This window comes from Pseudochaenichthys georgianus, chromosome 15, assembly GCF_902827115.2.
Source record: "Pseudochaenichthys georgianus chromosome 15, fPseGeo1.2, whole genome shotgun sequence".
NCBI classification, from domain to species: Eukaryota; Metazoa; Chordata; class Actinopteri; order Perciformes; family Channichthyidae; genus Pseudochaenichthys; species Pseudochaenichthys georgianus.
In genome coordinates this window covers 31967830-31989817 of record NC_047517.1, presented here as the reverse complement: position 1 = coordinate 31989817, position 21988 = coordinate 31967830, and the positions used below count along the sequence as shown (strand labels likewise).

At 40.5% G+C, this 21988-nt stretch overlaps 1 protein-coding gene across 1 annotated transcript in view; it reads right to left on the bottom strand.

Moving 5' to 3' along the window:
• The window catches only part of srbd1 (S1 RNA binding domain 1), a 51296-nt gene extending 29591 nt beyond the window's left edge, over positions 1-21705 (bottom strand). The window contains exons 1-14 of the mRNA XM_034100038.1: positions 21618-21705; positions 20822-20883; positions 20129-20513; positions 19793-20026; positions 17409-17575; positions 16970-17087; positions 16679-16817; positions 16428-16524; positions 16073-16256; positions 9200-9303; positions 8185-8292; positions 7776-7933; positions 5601-5691; positions 5187-5294 (exon numbers count right to left, since the gene is read on the bottom strand). Of these exons, the coding sequence (XP_033955929.1) occupies positions 5187-5294; positions 5601-5691; positions 7776-7933; positions 8185-8292; positions 9200-9303; positions 16073-16256; positions 16428-16524; positions 16679-16817; positions 16970-17087; positions 17409-17575; positions 19793-20026; positions 20129-20513; positions 20822-20883 (1955 nt within the window). The 5' untranslated portion in view covers positions 21618-21705. The remainder of the gene's footprint in view (positions 1-5186; positions 5295-5600; positions 5692-7775; positions 7934-8184; positions 8293-9199; positions 9304-16072; positions 16257-16427; positions 16525-16678; positions 16818-16969; positions 17088-17408; positions 17576-19792; positions 20027-20128; positions 20514-20821; positions 20884-21617) is intronic.
• Between the last annotated feature and the right edge of the window lie 283 nt (positions 21706-21988).

Below are 21988 nucleotides of genomic sequence, written 5' to 3'. Positions count from 1 at the left end.
AATCCAAACTGTTCTCCAAATAAAGTACATAATGCCTCTTTTCAAGAAAGGATCTTACAACAAAAAAGGAAAAAGTTAAGTTAAGCCAAAGAAGCATGAGGGAAGGGGAAGATGGAAAGAATCTGTCACTCGGTAAATACATCGAAGCAGGCAGGACAGTATTCATCTCAGGAATAGTTTGTCTGTGCAGAGTAAGGCCGCTGTGGTCTTCCACCAGCATGACAGAGCCAGCTGCCGGTGCACTGGCTGCCTGAAAGACTTTCTACACCTGTCGATCAAAGCCTGTTTGAGCCTCGCCGGGTATAAGGTCAGACGACATGTTCATACATATAGAAACACAAACAATCTCAACATATAGCAGAAACTGGGTCAATTAATTGTACTGGGGACATTCACAGCAAGCATTAAGGCCCCTTGCTGTTTCTGATGATACTTGGTTGTTCTTCGTCATTGCCATCATCTTTGCTGCTGTGGTAATGAGGTGTCCCTAATGGCAGGCCAGGGTCAGCTGAGGGTCGGCCAGCAGGGGAGTAAGACCCTCAGTAAGACCCTCTTAGTTAGCAACAACCGTCTCTCCTTGAAGCCACTGGTCTATCCCTGCCCTCCAAACATCATCTATCAAGGCAACTGTTGGTCGAAACTGGAGACAAACATTCACCAAGAGATCTTTAAGGAGTCTTAGATACATTCAAATAAATAAAAACCTATTTATTATCGGCAGCTGAATGTGTTATTCAAATACATTCTTAAGGAACGCACAACACCATTAGCACCTCCAAAGCTGATAATGTATGGAAGATGAATTGCTGCCATAAAGGATATTAACCAATACGCAGGCTTTACTGTTTTCACATCCATCACTGCACAATACATCAGGTTATTTTCCATACATGTTAAAATTAAAAGAATCTCTCTGATGTTGTTTTTCTTACTTTCATATTATGTCTGTCCACCAGGAATGCTCATATGTTGCACTCCTTTAATACTTTTTAATCTTCTGATATGTTCTTGAATAACCATCATTAATTAAATTATCGATTGAATATAATGTACTTTTTATTCAACTAATGAGTCAATGATTTACTTAAAGGGGACCTATCATACAAAATGCACTTTTGTACGTCTTTTATACATGAATATGTGTCCCCGGTGTGTCAGGGAACTCACCAACTGTCAGAAAACACAACCCTCTCTCTTTTCCTCCATACCCAAATCTCTAAAAACGGGGCTGCAACGGAGCTGACACAGATTTGAAATTCTTCTGACGTCAGAAACAGGGAGCTCCGCCTATATGGGCAACCCTCCACCTATCAGGGGAATGGGGGGTTGGGCCACGGCCATTGCCGCTTGAAAGCGCTGGAGACGCTGTAGTACATATGCCAGGCCTGTAGGTGGTGCTGTAGTCTGCCACAAAAGCAGCGAAGAAGACTTCTCACAGAATCAGCCTGTGCAAAAACAGGGCTGGAATACAGCAAATAGAGCAAAATGAGGCATGGTTAAAATGCATGATCCGTTCTTCTCATGTCTGTGAAACTTCAGACATGTTTTATATAGGTATGGCACTACAATATATTACTAAAATATAACATGATAGGTCCACTTTAAAGTATTTATGCTGCACACAGCACCTCCATGATAAAACTGTCCTTTTTATATTTTATAAATGAGTAATAAATTATACTTATGGTTATTAATGTAAGCAACAGAAGATTGAGAAAAGTGCTTAAAGGGTCCGATTGTGGATGTCATGCGAGCATAACATGGTGAAAACAATCAGTCTAAATTAACAATCGGGACGGAAATGTTCGGATTTCCAAAGGGAGGTTCTGTGAATAAATAAAAAATCAAGAACCAAAATAATGTAACTATTCATATCTTAGACTGCACTGTAACTTTTATCTTTTAATGTTTATTTTATTAGCTTTTCTTTTTAATGACTGATTTTAAATGCCATTTTCTTAATGTCTTTCATTTTTTGATTTCTTTTAAATGTTTCTTTTATTATCTTTTACTGTTTTTAAATGCCTTTGTCTGAATGTCTTTCATTTTTGTAAAGCACCTTGAATTGCCTGGTGCTGAAAGGGGCTATATAAATAAACTTGCCTTGCCTTAAAATGTACAACTCCTATGTGTTTTAAAAAAGTTGTATTTAAGGTAAAAATAAAACGGATATAAAAAGGATTGGTCTTATAGTATGAAGATGTTTGTCGGGAGAACCCCAACTGAGATGTAAGCATTTGGACTTTGCAGGGTGTTTTAAAATCACATGTATTAGATCAAACTTTTCTGAAGAGGGCAGACGATGGAAAGAAAGGAAGGAGAGAGAAAACAGAGAAACGGAGTGAAGACAGGAATTATGAGAATGTGACAAAGGATCGATAGAGAAGAAACCAGAGCACTCTGTGTGTACATTACTTTAACATCTATGTTTCTGAGCCGACATCACACACGGTCCAAAGAAACTAAAGTGAGGCATGAGACCAGATGACTGCAGGGCGATTTCATCTGGATAACAACAACCATACTTCTATGGCTAACGTCAAAATAACATCTCTCTGCTCTTCTAAAGTTCATGCTCTTACAAAATCCTTTATTCCACAAACCCTATTAAGGCGAAGGTAGACCATTAACACATGTGATATGTGCTGCAAAAATATAGTTCATCATATCAGGTGATATGGGACATTCAGTCAGCACCACATCAAACACAAGTCCAACATTCCATCTCTTTGTGGAAAGCACAAATGCCATTAGCTCCAGTGAAAAAGTGAACATTATATCAAGATGTAAAATGTTCCTTCTCTGGAGGTGCTCAGAAGAAAAAATAATGTCTGTCATGAAAATAATCAAGGGAAGGTTAAATGAATAAACGCCCCACTTTGACCGTTTATGTTCCTGCAAATAGACAGAAAATGGAACTTGTGGTCCAAAGCTATGACCTCTGAAGTGTGCATGTGTGTATGAACTCAAAGATACTGTCAAACCTCTCTTATGCACACAGCTCACAATCATTCTAGGCTGAGGTCCCAAAGCTAACTTCAAGTCAACAAACACACATGGAACTAAGCAGAAAGAGAAGAGAGGCCAGCGGTTATTATGCTTGGACCGAAGTCCTGTTCTGTTGTACTCTGAAGTGTCGACTGGGCCTGGTTACAGACACAAGGTGGACCACAAAACGTCTCTTTAATTGGACTGAAGTGAAACGTAGTCCAGATGGCTTTAATACACAGTAATGGCTTGAGGGACACATTGTGATTTTGTCTGTGTGCAGCTCTCTCATTCCCACACCTCTTTCCTTTACTCTCTCACACTGCTAGTTCCCTTTATTCAACCGCTATGGTCTCTCATCACCATTCAATCAGTGAATTTCTATATTGTGACGGTCTCAACCTCACTTACACCCATCTTTTCATACCTCTCTCACACTTGGCAGCCTGAACTTTGGCATTAACGGTCACATGTCATGGTCCTTTCTACTGATTATAATACCATTGTTGAGGGATATTACAATAGAAAAATACTGTGCAATTTTCCAAACTCACATTGTTTCGCATACAGCATCTCTGTAAACTACGTGTATTCACTCTCTCCACTAAATGGCTCATTGGAGCTCTTGCCCCCCTCCCTGTGAGCCCAGTGTGCTCCGATTGACCAATCCACAGACTTCCTCACACACACACACAGCTCAGCTGATGTCTCCTCCTGGCTGCAGGCTGATAACAGACAGTTGCGATCGCGGCAAAATTCTCTCTGCCATTCTCACAGCGTTTATCAACCTTTTTCTTCTCAATATCAAGCCACACTTATTGCTTTTACTTCGGCTATGACTTTGTGTGTGCTCGGAGTGATTCACAACGTCCGATTGTTTCACGTTGTGAATCGCGCTGAGCTCCGTGGAGGTGTGATTTCCTTGTTTAGCGATACACAGCGAAACACAGTCAAACTCATCCTGAGCACACACAAAGTCACAGCCGAAGTAAAGAAAAAGGTTGATAAACGCTGTGAGAATGGGTCTGCAGAGAGAATGTCGCCGCGATCCCAACTGTCTGTTATCAGCAGCAGCCCGGAGGAGACATCAGCTGAGCTGCACGTGTGTGTGAGGAAGTCCGTGGATTGGTCAATTTGGACCAATCAGCGGGGGCTTAACGTAACGGCTCCGCGGACTTAACGTAACGGCTCCACGGATTGGTCCATTTCATTCCGGGGACCACATGACATCATGATGTACCCGGAAGAATCAAATGGATGATGACGTATCTCCAACTAGGCGTTTTGGGGAGGTATTTTCTGTTTTAGAGTTTTACTCCCTACAGGGTGTACTTTGAGGGTTTTGACTCTGCACACCGTTTACATGCATAAAAACCTTCATAACACACAAGGGGACAGGTAATAACCGGAAAAGCATGACATGTCACCTTTAAGGCTTTACAAATTACACTCGGGAATATTTCAAGGATCGTTTATTATAAAAGATGTTGTTATTTGAACGTCTTTTAAAATGTTTGACAAGTTAGGAAAGAGAAAGATATATTGATAAAATGCGTTGCTGTAGGGCTGCACCATTTGGAAAAAGATAAGATATTCAGGGTGTATGCAGGAATCCTGAAGTCAAATGTAAGACCTTTTAAGACCTTTTTTAAAGACCCTTTCCATACATTTTAAGACCTCATCGCCACTTCGAGTTTTAACCGGTTACCTTGGCGACACACTTTACCTCACATTGACTATATACACAGTATTGATTGTCCTTCCTCCTTATCTTCCAACCATTTGGACGCAGACTTGCATTTCCCCATAACGATGTTGTTTAATAACCGGCGTAAACGGACCTTCGCGCGCTATCGAGCAGTGATCCTGTTCAGATGACGTCAAATCCAACGGGATGCCATAAATAAACTACATAGAATCACACGACACACCTACGCCATGATTACATTCAGGCACACTGTAGAATACAACCTCTTTGGACCATTTGTATACTTATTGAAAACAAGCTACAAAATGTAATACCTTGGAAAATGCCATTTAATACTTTTTTATAGCTTCATTTTCACTAAATTGATTTATCAACTTGTAATACTTTTTAAGACCCCACGGACACCCTGGATATTGCATATCATGCCCACTTGTTTTATTCAGGGTACCTGCGGCAGGTTTATAATCGTGCTCTGGATGAAGGACCTTACCAGTAAGACACGTCCAGGGGGTGAAAGCAACGCCTAGAGATGAGGTCAGCGAAGACGGACTCAGTCTCACGACACGCTGTCCCGTTGCCAATGACAACATTAGTACAGCTAGTACGGACAAGAGGAAAAGGACAATGAGGATTAGGACACCAAACGTAAACAGATTCTAAAATAAGGTTAATTTTAAAATGATCTTTCCTTGTTTAGAATATCAGGTTATTCATCAGAATATGATATGATATATCAGGATGATTTTGAGTTATTTCTACTGCTACATAAATGGAATGGAAATGTCATTGCTACAACATTCCTATAACAGGAATGTTATAGAAATATAACATTAATCAACACAACACAAACTCAGCTAAGACAGTATATGTGTAACAGTCACCACTAAAACACAATCAGCAGTACCTGTATGTCATCATTAGGTGGCGCAGTTTGTCCACTTCTCTTTGCTGGCCTGAATTATGCAGGTAGACAACATCAGTATGGATAATCTGACCTGAGAGCAGGGAGATGAAGGCAAACAGGGAAAGAGAAAATTCAATGTTGATGATAAATGTATATTATGACTAGAGGGGGCTTACATCTACATGCTACCACTGGCTCAGAAAATGAAAAACAACTAAATACGTTACCATAGCTATGCGGATGACACCCAAATGTATGTAACCATTTCACCAGGAGACTATTCTCCAATTCAAACACTGAGTAAGTGCATTGAACAAATCAATGACTGGATGTGTCAGAACTTTCTCCAATTAAACAAAGATAAAACTGAGGTAATGGTTTTTGGAGCCAAGGCAGAACGTATAAAAGTTAGCGCTGAGCTTCAGTGTGCAATGTTCAAAACAACAGATAAAGCCAGAAATCTAGGTGTAGTCATGGACTCTGACCTGAGTTTCAACAGTCACATTAAAACAGTTACTAAATCAGCCTACTATCACCTAAAGAACATATCTAGGATTAAAAGACTAATGTCACAGCAGGATTTGGAAAAACTTGTCCATGCCTTTATCTTCAGTAGACTCGACTACTGCAATGGTGTCTTCACAGGTCTCACTAAAAAATCTATTAGAAAGCTGCAGCTGATTCAGAACGCCGCTGCTCGAGTCCTCACTAACACTAAGAAAGTGGATCACATCACTCCTGTTCTGAAGTCTTTACACTGGCTTCCTGTGTGTCAAAGAATAGATTTCAAAATACTGCTGCTGGTTTATAAAGCACTGAATGGTTTAGGCCCAAAATACATTTCTGACCTCCTGCTAAATTATGAACCATCCAGATCTCTCAGGTCTTCAGGGACTGGTCAGCTTTCTGTCCCCAGAGTCAGAACTAAACATGGAGAAGCAGCGTTCAGTTATTATGCTCCAATTATCTGGAACAAACTCCCAGAAACCTGCAGGTCCGCTGCAACTCTGACTACTTTTAAATCCAGGCTGAAGACTTTTCTTTTTGTCGCTGCTTTTAATTGAACTATTCACATCTTAAACTGCACTGTAACTTTTATCCATGTATTTTTTCTTTTAATGTTTATTTTATTATCTTTGCTTTTTAATGACTGATTTTAAATGCTATTTTCTTAATGTCTTTCATTTTTGTAAAGCACTTTGAATTGCCTTGTGTTGAAAGGTGCTATATAAATAAACGTACCTTGCCTTAAAGTAATAACTTGAATGTCTCCCACTGTATGCTTTCAAACAAAGCAGCATTATCCTAACCAAATCAAATGTTTTATAAACACAACATCTCAGAGTAGAAGTGTAGCTCTGAATAGAAGTCATGTGAGCACTCCTGTGGTTCCTATACCTGTGTCTGTCTGTTGTAAGTGTCAAGATTCAAAAACTTTAATGTCCCTGTGGGGCAATTTGTCAGCGTGACTTGTTGCCACATAATCAGTCCCCCAGAGGGAGGGACCTACCCTAGCGCAGTGTGAGGCCACACCCACTGAGACACACTGTATATTAAAGCAGAACCACAAAAACAGACGTAGACATACGCACGCTAACACAAAGTCCACCCACCAGGGTCATGCCAACTGGCATCTCGTCTCTAGCGTGCACATGCACACTCACACTGTTAGCCATGAATGTACGATTAGTTTAGTTTGCATAGAGTGATAGAGTCGATCATCCTTGAATATGTGACTACAATTACAGAAATATACTGTTGGTGAAAAACGATAGCAGTGTGTGCTGATTGAATGCATCAACGACCAATTGCATGTATGAATGGAAGAGAACACTAATTAGGAGAAAGTAGGAGAGCTTAATTTGTGTTAGTGAAACATATCTCAAGCCCATGATCTCATTGAGCTGCACTTTATATAACTCTTTCACCCCAGTGGCACAGGATGCACCTGTGTTTGCTGTCGACCACAATGGATCAACATGAATCATCCAATCTGACACGTAGCCTCTCACAGCTGCCATCCCAGGATGTTATGCCCTGTGATGCCCACAGCTTTATAAAAACAGTGTAATAAAGACGATGGTCATGGGAGATAGGTATGGTGTTCTGAGAAAGAGAGATCAAACTGCTTTGGAGGCAAAAGTAGGTGGTAATATTTATGTAGTGGTCACTTACCCGTGGGGGAGAGAACTGCCAGCTTACAGCCATGTCTAAAGCCAGGGTCCACCCCCAAGATGACACAGCCGCGGACTGGACCCACCAACAGGCAGCGCCGGAGGTTACTCACAAACATGGCGATGGACTCCTTCTCTGCTGCACTTGACAGCTTAGTCCTAAAGAGAGGCGAAGCAGGAAAGACAGAGAGAGGGATGGGGATAGGGGTAAACATTGGCAGAGGAGCCGAAGAAAATGTTTTTTACAAGAGAGGTGAAAAAAGAAAGATTGTTTTGAGAGAGAAAGAAGACAAATATAGAAAAAGTCAAAGAAAGGATGGGGTTGGGGAGACAGACAGGGGACACAGTTATCACAAATAAAAAACCCTCTAAAAAGCATAAACACACATTAAAAGTAACACTTCAAATACCTGTAATTTCTAGTTAGGAAGGGCAGAATAAGCCTTTTGTAAGAGTCATCAATCGCACTCCTGACGATCGCCCAATGCTCTTCTCTAGCAAACGTTTTCGGTTTCCACCTGCAATAAATCAGTGGAACAAACGGTGTTTTAAGAGTTAATAAATGCAATATAAAAAAGTCATTGTGACATCCTCTAATCTGTAAATCAACTCCCTCGCTCTCAGGGTTAAAATATGTTTCCAAATCCCATAAGTAAGATCCCATAAGAGCCCGGCAGTGGCTCAGTCAGTCGGGGCTTGGACTGTGAGCCGTAGGGTCACCGGGTCAAGTCCCCGACCAGACCTAAATATGGAGAGTTCACCTCCTGCCCTGCCGTGGTGCCCTTGAGCAAGGCACAATTACACCCCCCTTCCCCCCTCACTCCCATTGCTCCCCAGGCGCTGTGCAATAGCTGCCCACTGCTCCTAGTACTAGACTTGCAGAGGCCAAATGTCACTGTGTGCGCTGTGTGCTCTGCATGTGCGACCATTAAAGAGGGTTTCATCCCTCCCAATTCTATTCTATAACCAACACATATAAAATAGATTGTATTATATTTTCAAGCCAGGATTTAATTTTAAGTTAAATGTACAGACCATTCATATCACAGCCTGATTAAATAGTAAGTGTGATTTCTATTTCATTATTCAACCTCTATCTGTACAAAATAAGTTCACTGAGGACCTGTATGTCAGCAGATCCCTGCTTAAATGTTTCACTTATTGAATGTAGTCACAATGAGTAGTAGTGTAGTTACCAGTGCAAAAATGCTATAATCGAGAAAATGTAAACTAAATGATCAAGCATTCCACTCACTATTTCGCTGAGGTACTCAATTGTATCTAAAACATATAAGTTAGCAGCCTTCATAGATGTCTGGTTGGAGGTAATTTCATCTTCAGTGTTTCTACAGCATTTCACCATATTGTGTGTGCATGTGTGTAAGTGCATGCTTGTCAGAGTGTTGTGCCGTTTGTGTTTCTGACCTGTTGTCGATGCACCACCTAGTGAACTCATTCTTCACCCTGTCGGGAATGTTCACCTTCACTGTCAAAATCTTCAGACTCTCCCCTCGGTTAATAGCCAGCGTCTGTACACATTCAAAACACACACAAAACATACAGACATATTAACCCTGTTTAAGGCAATACTATAAACAGTTTAAATGAATGTATGTTTATGAACACAGAGAGGAAATATGCTCTAAAAATCTCCACAACTTACACACTAAAAACATTTTGAAAAGCCACCTCCACACAAGTGAGTGGATGACTGTAAGTTCATTTTTAAATAAATGTGCATTTGAACTCAGATAAGTTAAGCTCCTGTTATTGTATTCATTTTCAGTGAATGCTGCATTTGAGTGACTAAATATAAGCAACATTTAAAGGAACATATCATTTCACACAGCCAAAATCATAAAAAATGTAAAGGTGTAGATTTGGAATCACCTTAGGACTTTTGGGGGGAAAGGGAAGAAAATGTCTTGAATTGGGTTACTTTATAAATATTGTATATGTATTTAAAAATGTATCTTCACAAAAACATCCACTAAAAACAACACAAGAAAGCAAAACCGTAACTCTTCACAGACACGCGTGTACAAGTGATGAGCCTGGCAGTGTATCCTGTGGCGGTGGCCTGTTGTGTTGTGTGCTGCTCCCCCCTCGGAGGAACTGTTACATGCTGTTAAGCAAACTGTAGTAAGTGTCTGACCTTTTCAGCGGGGAACCTTTAGCCCGCCACCGAACAGGGCCAAGAAACAAGACGTCAATCTGGAAACCAAGCGGAAGAAGCATGCTGACAAATGCCACCACTACGCCACCATCAGCGCTGAGACCGCAAGGCCTACCCCCCCACACCCACAGCCACACACGTGGTGCCACAACCATTACCACTCAGCAGCACCCTCGGATGTGTATGAAAATACAAATCTAAAAACACAGCTAATGGCAAGGCAGAGAATTAATGCAGCGAGTTTGCTTGAATTATGATGAAAGTTAGATTTCTCTTGTGGTGGCATGTTTCTCCCCTGGGCTGCCGCACGAACTGTGATGACATTTCTCAAACAATCTTCATCAAAGCTCTGAAGTTTAACATGTTTACGGAAGGAAGCAAAACACTTCTTTAGTGATGAATGCAGAACAGCCTTGGTAAATATGTGTTCTTAGGGTTTGAAGTTTGATCATTTTGTATAATGAAAAACCACATACAGCCTTTACATGACATGGCATACATTACAGGCTGATTTCTACATAAATTACACCTTGATGCGTGACATCTGCTTGTTGAATGTGGGGAAGAATGCATGTTCCAAAGCACAGTTTGAGTTAGGGCTGTGCAATTAATCGTATTTTAATAAAAAAATAAAACGATTATTATTATTAATTTTTTTAATTTAATCTTTTAATTACATTTTTAATTGTAATTGGTTTTTCAGTTGAATTAAAGTTCAGTATAATCAACTGTTAAAAACATATTGTTCCATTTTTTTTCAATAAATGGATGTTTTCAAAGTAAATGGATAATCGTTTTTAATAATCGTGATATCAATTATTGACCAAAAATAATCGTGATTATGATTTCGCACAGCCCTAGTTTGAGTATCATTAACTTAAAACAAGGACATTATTGATAAACCAAAGTTTGGCGCGTTCAGAAAAAATTATGGAGGAACAATGACCGAGTCTTTTACCAATACTGATCTATTTTTGGTAACCAGACTTAAGATAAGCACTGGGAGACAACAGAAGCCATACAGACAAACATGACTGTCTATACACAATGCTTTGACGCATTGATAAAAGACCATTTAAGTTTTCTTTGTCCTTATAATCATGCAAGCTCTATGCATCAGATGTTTAACATGTGCCAAAGCCCCTAGTGTCCATGTGTTGCCTGCCTGCATTAACATAAATTATCAGGCAACACATTGCTGTAAATCTACTAAATCAAATGTATGCTTCCTAGATTCCTATTATTTAACTAATACAAACTAAAACATTGTTCTCTCTTGCCTTGTTCTCAAACCCTGACTGCCTCCAAAAGTTTAATGTGTGTCCTTGCTGTGCTTTCCTTGGTAGCTGGCCTCAGTCCCCGCTGATGATGAATAACCTAGAGCAGGGGTACTCAAACTTTTTTGTTAAAGGTCCACTTGTGAATTTTATACAAGGTCAATGGTCCGGATCAACGCCAGTAAAGTCCCCCCCCACGCAATGCGTGTCACGCTCGCTCACACAAGTAAATATATATGCACGTTCATTCTCACAATGCGTCAGACACAACAAAATATACATTAAAGGGGACCTATCATGCAAAATGCACTTTGTGATGTCTTTTTTACGTAAATATGTGTCCCCGGTGCGTCGAGGAACTCACGCAGCATCAGAAAATGAAACCCTCTCTCTTTTCCTCCGTACCCAAATCTTTTAAAAACAGGGGTACAACGAGCGGATACAGAGTTGCTGCCGATCTGACGTCAAATCGGCAGCGGACCCACAGAAAATTGCTATCAGAAACAATACGTGTTCTGGACGTAATCTCGTCTTTATTTACATTAGTAAGCCTCGCTAACACTCAGAGCTAACCTGTACTGGAGAGCACATGTGTTTAAAAAGCTGGAAATAAAAAAAGGAATTCACCTTGTGATAAACCCGCAAGAGAAAAAGCATTTGAGCTCCATACTGTTTCAGAGATAATCTTTGATGTGGTTTAGAACAGGATGGGGTTTTATCACAGCAGAATTTAACTTTATCTCCGGTAGAATTCTGATCAGGCATTAGCTCCGCCTCCTCTGAGCAGTATGAGGGATGGCTACAATGGGTGAACTGTTTGGTATTTTAAGCAAAAAACTTCGCAGACATGTTTTGTATAGGTATGGCCCTACAATATATTTTTCCAATATAGCATAATAGGTCCACTTTAATTTACATCCGAATTTATTTATTTTATTATTATTTTTTTGATATAATGGGACACAGGGTTCGGTCCGGATTGATTTGCAGTTCGGTCCGGATCCGGACCTTGGTCCGGAGTTTGAGAAGCCCTGACCTAGAGAGTCTCTCTGTTCGTCTCTCGCTTTCTGCCTGGGTCGGGTCACTGGTGGGAGACAGAGGGTGATCTGAGAGGAAGGGTGATGTGAGACAGAGTGAGAAGCATGTGTTTGTGTGTTAGACGGGCCACGAGTGACATGTGGCCGAGTGCTGGCCAAACCCTGACGAGAGCAGACAGAGCGTCTCTCCTCAGTCCCGCCACCAGCCCCCCGAGGGAGGGCAGTCAGCCAACGTCCTCTCTATCTGTCTCCTGCTCTCTCTCAACATTTCTTAGAGGACTACGATCATCATCAACACATCCAACCATCCGACATATCAAGGATAAAGAAAAAAACAGATACACAGACTCACAGCACACTTTCTGACCTGGCTGACACTCATGGGGCACACTGTATAATAACAGTCTAACAGAGCTGTCAGCAGACGGCCTTTTATTCCTTAAAAACATGTCATTCTTAAATGTACTAGTGCTAGGATTAAAAACTAAAGGCAAGATAAGCATATAATGTTCCTGATAAACAATGATAGTACAACTATGGAGCATATGGAATGTAAGCTACTTTTATTGAATGTTATCCTTTAGATGTTAGTATGATTCCTGGTCAATATTGACTTTCTAAACATAAATGAAGATACGTCTACATGAGGGATCATGGCCCAGCATGATACACTGGTCTTTTACACAAACACACAGGCTGCTCAGGGATAACTCTGCCCTCCTTTACACTCCCTTTTTCTATCCAAAAACAAACACAACACAGCAGGCAGTCTGACGGTCGAACATGGAACAACACACTTCAGCTCAGAATGAGGAGAGGAAGGACAAGCATCTCAATAACCAAGTACTGTCCGTAAGTTTCAAATGTGACTTATCAAATGTGTTAAAGGGGACCTATCATGCAAAATCCACTTCTTCATGTCTCTTCTACATCAACATGTGTCCCCTCTGTGGAAAGAGATTCTGGAAGTTTCAGGAAAAAAGATTCTCTCTCTTTTTGTCCTGATCCATTTATATAAAAACCTGTCTGAAAATGAGCTGATCAGATTGTGGCCACTTTATGATGTCATAACGATGTTCTGTCTTGTGTAACCATCAGCCAATCACCAACCAAGGTAACCCCCCCCCACACCTTATCACCTGAATCTCCTCCTAGAGCAACATTGTGTTCTTTGTAACCAAATATCTCTCAGAGGGGCGTGGGGAGGGGCTTCTTATTTTCATCTAAAGTAACAGACAGAGAATCAGCACTTTGGAAACAGGGCTGAAACAGAGGGGTTTATGGGTAGTGCTGCCATGATCTGTTTGGTGTTTGGAGCCAAACACTTCAGAGACATGTTTTGTATATATCTGAGACCTGTAATATATTGAGGAAAAACAGTATAATAGGGGACCTTCAATATCTGTTTCAGTATCTCAGTTTTAAAAATGTATATTAGTACAAAAAAGAAAGCAGCCCAATGTGTACTCTTTTGTTAACCTCCACAGCATTAGGACCAATACAGACATTGACACATTCTTTAACATGTTTTTCTCCACCTGTCCATCAAAAAGAAGTGTTAAATTGATTAAACATTTCCATTTATCTAAGCTCCTCTGCAGGCGAGCCCCACTCTAAAGCGCTAAACTACCATTTGATCACAACGCAAATCGAATTAAAAATAGCCCACTCATTCAGCAAATCCACCCTGGCATAATCGAGAGCGTCCCGGCTGCTAATAGCTATGAGGTGAATGTGGACCCTCTGAAGAAGAAGACTTCAAATCAAATCTGACGGAATTCAATCAGAGCTAAGCATCTCGACTAGATCTGTCAAATGGATTTAAGTCGTGCTGTATACCAGAGATTGGTAAAGACTCATTTAGATAAATGTATGAAATAGTTAGATTATTATACTAAAGTCATACATCTGTGGTATTATTAGATTTCATGACTCTAAAAATTATGTTTTAGGAGTTCAATCATTTATCTAATCTGACAGTAAATTACTCGATTTAAACTTTATTGGCTACTATTTTTACTAATACATTAAAAAAAATATTTTGTAAGCAAAAATGCCAAACATTTGCTTATTCCTGCTTATAAACTATGAGACTTTGTCTGTTCCGTTGTCTTATTTAATTGTAAGGTTTGTTTTTTGGTTTTCAAATATGAGTTGGACAAAACAAGAAAATTGGCAAATTTATTGGGAATAAAAAAATTAAGGAAATAAAAAATAATAAAAGCTGCCTCCTTCTTTACACCCAGAATTCATATAAGGCAGACAATAAGTACCTGAAGTTAAATGACTCTCTTTTTAGGATTACCAATGTCTCAATACAACATATTTGTCTTTGTAAGACTTATCATAAATCATTTACAAGTTACAATACCACAATTTAGAATTTATTTAGTTTATCATTCCAAGATTTTTTTGACATAAGATATATGAAATATTAATTCTTATCTAACCTTTTTTTCAGCCACTACAGGCTACAGGTCATATCTGACGGGGGGACTTTGCATGTTCACTGGACCAACTCTAAATGTTTGCTTTTTGCCCCCTTCACAAATGCCTCGTGCTTTCTCGTTAACAAACCACCAGTAGTGAGGCTTAATAAAATGTGCTAAAGCGAACGGGCAAGTGTGTGCTCACACACATGCCTCATGTCAAAACACATCTCCCACCTGCCCCCCCCTTCATGACAGCTTGACGGCTAGAAAAGGTTCATTTTAGCCGGAATCCGACAGCTAGCAGGTCACAGCAGCCTGTGGATTAACGCTCCATGACAAAGGCAAGTCATGAATTAAAGGTCTCTCATAAACCGAGCAGGAGAGGGGAAGAGGGGAGGTGTGGAGTGGATTGGAGGGCTGAGGTTTAGTCATAGAGAAGGGAGGGAGGGAGGTCAGAGCCAAGCAGAGATAAGTGATGGCCGCACCTCAACGTCACTCATCTGTTCAGCCTCTCCCTCCCGTTGCCACCCTCTCTCCCCATCCCTCCGTCCGCCTTTAGGCCCAGCAGCAGTAGCTGTCACTACAGAAGAGCGCCTGTCAATCAAAGCCTCCTAATCCAATGGCATGTCGGCAGGGGACATGTCACATATGTTAAGAGGAGAGAATGAGGGGACTTGCAGGGTGTGCTTGTTTGTGAGCAAGTGTGTGTGCTTGCATGTATGTTTATGTGTTTGTATGACTGTAGGGCAGAAAGGGGTTGCCAGAGAGTGTGATGTGGCAGAGAGGCAGCGGCTGATGGAAGCTGTGGTGACACATGAGGCCCGGGACCAACTCTGAGTAACACACTAGTCACTAGAGGGACGGGGGGGAGTAGAGGAGGCAGAGCAGGGCACAGGAGGGGGAAATATGGAGGCACAGACAGGCTAACTGTGACTGACATGGCTAGCATTCAAAAGCAGCACAGATGAAGCAGACAGAAATGACACAAACAAACAGATGGTGCGCATTTGTTTGTATATGTGTGTGTGTGCAGATGAAGACACTAAGTATAGTCCAGCATACACAAATCATTTGTATATTGCTAAAATAATCATAATAAAATACATTTTTCTTAAGGCTGTGTAGTACTTTTATGTGTGTTATACCATAATGCTGTTGCTTTGTTCTTGAAGGTGTTTTAGATGTTTTTTTACTTCAAGTTTCTATATGTAAAATTAGCCAAAGGGTAGGGAGAAACTTTTCCGACAAGAACACCAGTGCTAACCATTTAGCTAGATAATAATATCCCAACTGCTCTAGTGAATTTCAACGACGAAGAGTACCAGAAAACAGGGAAGGAGGGAAAAAGGGAACCATAAACAGGTCTGTGTTTCTACCTGATGGGGCTGGATGCGTTGGATGTTGGAGGTGAAGTCAACGTATAGGTGGAACTTGTCAATGTCCATTTTTTTGTTTTGCTTGGCCCCTGGTTTTGTGTGGTCTTGGACAGACTTTTGCTCCTTCTCCTTAAGTGCAGACTTGGACACAGACGACTGGATGGTCACAAAGCTGTTCTCACACCTGTCACAGCAAGAGGTAAACACAGAGAGGGAGAGAAAGTAGAGGAGGGTACTGGATTATTATCGATGTGGCAGGTTCAATACACTACCAATGTCAAAAGAACACAGACAACTATGGAAATGAAACATCACTGTAGAAATGGTGTGTGTGTGCATGTAGGTAGGTTCTCACAATGTTTTCACATAGGCGAGTGTCTCAGGGTCTTTGGCGATCAAATCTGCTAAGATATGCTCCACACCTGTAGACACTTCTTCCACCGATGACAGACCTGACACACAAATACTTTACTTAAAAACAGTACACTTAAGAGCAAATGTAAGACACCCGAGGTCCATGGGGTTATTGTCCAAGATGTATGTTAAATGTAAGTGCTATGTTGAATTAATCACATCAAAATGCACCACTTTGTGTGTATGCCTTACCTTCAGTACCAGGTTTCACCCATGTCCTTAAATCCAGAGTGTGTGGTGTGTTCATGAGTAAAGAGGCGGCATCCTCAAGACCGAGGGCTTTGGCCCGGCGAGCCTTCGTCAGCTTGCTGCCTTTCTTATAGGGAGAATACTACAGACACAAACAGAACCAGTGAACTGAGATGAGTGGTAACGAGAAGCGTATAATCAGGTTTCCAAAAATAAGAATGGAAATAAGAATTGGATCTCCAAATAACATTTCAAAGGACACATATTGTTTTGGAATAATAATGTGATTCTGACCACATGATCCAGTTGATCAGCTGATCGGCAGCTCCTCAGGTTTTGTTCCAGCTCCACTGTTAAAACCCCGTCTTTCTTCAGGGTCTGAATCACAGACTGGGTCTTCTTGGAAAGGGTGCTGAATACAAACATAAAAATAAAAGATGATATACAGTGCAAAATAATAACACAGAGTAACACACATGCCAGTGATACACAAGTGTGATACTGTTTCATGAGCCAAAGCTTGAGCAATAGCACCATCTAGTGGCCAAATTAAAATCTGCTGTCCGGAAATGAATTAAATCCTCAACTCATATGAGAAGACATCTCATGGTAACAGCTGTATGAAACTCTACTTAGATTGCTTCAACATACCAATAATGAGTGTTTGTCAGATAATGAGGTGCATTAATTTCCTTGTTTTTATTGCTTAGTTCAAGACGTTTTATCTGCTTACCCTAACTCTTCATATACCAGCTGGACGTCTCGGACAGCGTCAGCGTCCATGTGATTGATCATATCTTTGCGGTAGCGGACCATGAACGGCACCGTGTTCTCCTCACGAAGCAACCTGATGATATTTACACACACCCACCGCTCCACACATGTCAGGGTGGACAGCACCTGGGGGAAAGGATACATGCGGATATTCAAAAAGTTCCTATACAAAGAAGTTTGCAAGTAGAATCTATTTAATAATAGTCCAAATAAACTGTCCATTGTTTATATATGCATAATGTTGGAGGAAGGTCATTTTACCGCAGGGTTTCCCACACATAGACTATACTTGGGCGGGCCGCACAGGTATATTAACGGCCGCCCAAGTATATTTCGCGATTCATTTATTTATTTTTTTAAATAATTTTTTAATAATTTTTTTTTTTATTCGTCCGTGACCACGACGCCATCTGCGATCGATTAACTTGTGGACAATGATCCCTCGCTCCCTTGCACTGATCTCGCCTCCTTCTGGCCTGTTAAGTGGCCTGCCTCACACAGGGTGACTGGCTGTCCACATGATGTGGCCTGCCGACATGGCCACTGTCATACAGATCATAAATCAAAGCCCTTGATTGGACTCTGTGTGTCATTCAAGCTCGGGATAAGCTCAGCTCAGGTGAGGTAAAGGACTCTCTGAGTGTTTAGATAGTTAACTTAGTCTAAGTTCTCAGTGGGTCTCAAACGGTGTGGTCACCAGTTATGTAAACACATATTAAGGTGAAAAAAGGTAAGATACACTTTTAAAACTTATTGAGAGAAAACTAGTCTTTGCTGCTGGAGCAGGGGGGAGAGGAGGGAGACAGGAGAGGCTGATTCAGGCTAACAAGCCCCCCCCGCTACCACCACTACCGCTATTTCAGATATGTGGGAAACACTGGCAGTTAATGGACCAGCACCAGAGGTGTTCCCATACACACAGGCGTTGGACCTGTTCTTCATGAAATCCCAGAAGGATGAAGTGCTCTGACAAACAGTGCCATCTTTGCGCAAAATGATTATACAGGAATGAAAAGTCAATAAATAAACATGTTGTTAAAACTTTTTTTTTCTTTTTTGGGCACCCCCCCCCCGCCCGCTGCCACCACCCGCCCAAGTATATTTCAGATCTGTGGGAAACAGTTGAGCTTCAACGAACTACCAATAAACATACACTTACAACGGTTGTATAACTCAGCTGCTTTGGGCCCATTTTAGGCAAATTGGTCGCTGCTGATATTTATCATCGTTTCCCATTCTTGTGTCTACACAGGCCAGTGTTAAGACTCCATCAACAGCTTAACAACATTGTTGATATGTGGCTAACTGTCCTGTTGGTAACAGTGTCTTTTGTACAGATTCTGCGGAAAGCAGAGAGCATTCTGGCCTCTCCAGGTCATGTTCTTGCAGATTAATTTTGTCTGTTGCCATCAGGGCGTAGATATGCTCTAGCTGCTCTTAAGACTAATCGCTTTGCAAAATCATTCATCCCTTCTGCTCTCAAACTTTTTAATTCTTGAAAGGCTTTTAACTTGATTATTTATTTATTTATTATTGTGATGCTATGAACTATTTATCGTGTAAATTGGAATGATCCACATCTGTGCTCCCGGGTGTATCTGTGTGTTTTCTTCCTGTATGTTCCTGCCTGTGTACATGACATAAGCTGCTTATAACCAATTGCCCCTTGCGGGATTAATAAAGTTGTTGATTGATTGATTCAGGGTTCATACACTTTTTCACCAATGATTTTCAATGACTTTTCAATGACTTCTCCATGACCTTTACCTAATCTTCCATGACCAAAAAAATTACTCTTTCTCAGTGGTACCACTGAAAATGGTTTATTTTAACATGGAACAGGAAAATAAGGTCTGAAACACGTTGTGCTGATTTAAAACAAATCAAATAGTAGGCTTACTAGCTTCTACACGCTAAAGCAACTAAAATCTCTCACCGGCAAAATACCTCGACAGTTAAATGCCATTTCATTACTATACAATACAGTATCATTATAGTATTACTATTTCGGCGATTAGATAAAATATAAATTATTTTTGATGCTACTTTAGTTACATTTCCATGACTTTTCCAAAACTTTGGGAAAAATATTGTTTTCCATAACTTTTCCAGAGCCTGGAATTAGCATTTTGAATTTCCATGACTTTTCCAGGTTCTTAATGACCGTCTTAAGAACCCTGTTGATTAGTGTGTCTTTTTAACTGAGTTTGATAAGTTTTGCGAACATAGGTAGAAATATGGATGAGCACTGGTGTTTTGTTAGCCAGTCACTGTTTCCACCATCTGACCAAAATATAAAACACTTTCAAACAAATAAAAATACAAAGACAAAGCCTACATTACCTCTATGAAGTCCCAGTTCATATTGAGTTCATTCATCAGAGCGTTTGCTGTGGACGATGGTAAAGCACTTGGTTGTGCCAGGAAGGCACCACCGGTCTTCTGTTTCTTTAGACAAGGCTCATCAAATGTGAAATCCTCTACTTCCTCTTTCTTTGCTATAAGTCCAGCGAGTGATGACCCCTCGCCTGCCCACATGTCTGCTTGATTCGCTTCTGACACGATGAATGATACCCTCTGCAAGAAACAAGTAGCACAAGTCATGAAAGAGAGCTTTGCAGTATGTAGGTGTTGCAAAGAGAATAAAACATCATAATAATTCTATAATGGGTATCTTACCTCTTTCTTCATTTTGGTACTTGGCCCACAGTCTGTATGTTTTTCTTCTTTATTTTCTGCAGCCTTGTCATCATCACTTTCATCAATATTTTTCCTTTTTGTTCCAGCCAACACAGATGTCCTGGAAACCTTCACAACTTTCGAGGCCTGTGTTTTTCGCTCTGCTGCAGTTTTACGTGGTGCTCTTGGCTTAGGAACTTTAGGCTCTTTAGGAGGTTTAGGTTGTTTGGGTGCTTTTGGCTCCTTTGGTTTAGCAGTTCTCTTGGGAGCTGCTTTCTTCTCCCCGGGTACTGCAGGAGCTCCCGCCGTAGTAGTGGGAGCTTTAAGTTTTGGCTCTGCTGGTGTCCATTCATCACTATCCTCATCACTTATCAGTATGGTGGACCTGAAGTACAAAAAGAGAAATGTGGAACAAGTGGAAAATCATTACATATTTTCCCAGGGTTTACCTGCTCAACTCCAACGTTATAAATACAGGCTAGTGTCTCTAATGGATTACATTTTTTACTATTTGTCTTTTCAATGCTGGTATGACTATCAGTTAACATCATCATCTCAACAAAAAAAACAGCAAAGGTAAACCCCAACGGAAACCTGTGACAATGAACATGAATATGCCGTTTTTGCAGAAACACATTGTGAAATGATTGAAAAATAAATGATTGAAAAATAAATGATTGAAAAATGACTTACAAGTCGGAGTCCGTGCTGTTCTCAACAACTTTGGCAGTTGTTGTCCGAGGTCTTCGCATCATCTGTTGAAAAATGGTTTTAATAAGTTAGCGTTACATCAAAGCTGAACCTTCTCAAAAATGTATTTATTTATTATTACAATAAGCAGAATTTATTTATTTATTCCACTGTACAGTATTTAATTCAGTATTCTAAGTGTAGCTCAATTGTATGTTTTACATGTATAAAACACATTTCTCCTGCACTACTTGTACATTAGCCTTGCAATATTTTCTTGCATTATTGTATTTCTATTGTGTTATTTCTTGCACCAATTGTGTTGTTTTTTTTATGTATTTTACTTATTATATATATTTATGTAGCATTGTTGGAGGAGACTGGGACTTTCATTGCCATTACAACACTGGAGCTACTGTGCTTATGGCAAGCCTTTGAATCTTGAACCGTTCAATTCTAACGTCAAGAAAATAACCTTAAATTGTGGTCAGTCAGTTGGAAAAACGCTAAGTTATGCGAGGTAAAGTCAAGCTAGCTATATGTCGACACCCAGCAATGACAAACAGAGAGTATACATATATCTGTGCTTAATTTAGCAGCGACATTAAATGTACTCAAGCTGACATTAACTGTAGAAGTTTGCTAGCTATAACAAACATGGTTAGCTGAGCTCTCATTTCAAATTTGGCGCTCCGCATTAACACGGTTCGCTGGATAAATGACACAATGTGGCATGTACATGTATGACAATATCTTCCCACAGAAAATAATAAGTAAGAGACACGTTTAACTTTCATACCTTTTTAAAGGCTTAAGATATTTGTGTGTATTCCGTCAAAGCTTGTCAACTTTGTCATCCTGCAAGATCCAAACGTTTTAAAGGGCAAACACCGTCCCTACAGACCCCTCTACCGCCCCCAGTGGACTGGAGGGTACTGCAGTGGATTTGATTTCAGACCATCCCAAAAGACAAACAAATGTTTGCATCCATTGCCCAATGTGTGTGTGGTTACGTCTGTTATTTTGCAAGTTGGCTGGTGAGCCCGTTTTCTACTTGTCCATCATTGGTAATTAAACCTCCCTTTGTGGCTTCAGAAGATCAGTTTCCACTATTTTTTCTCGTGCCTGGTCGTTTCTGTGCTTTGTTACTTTCCTTCGTACCTCTAGATT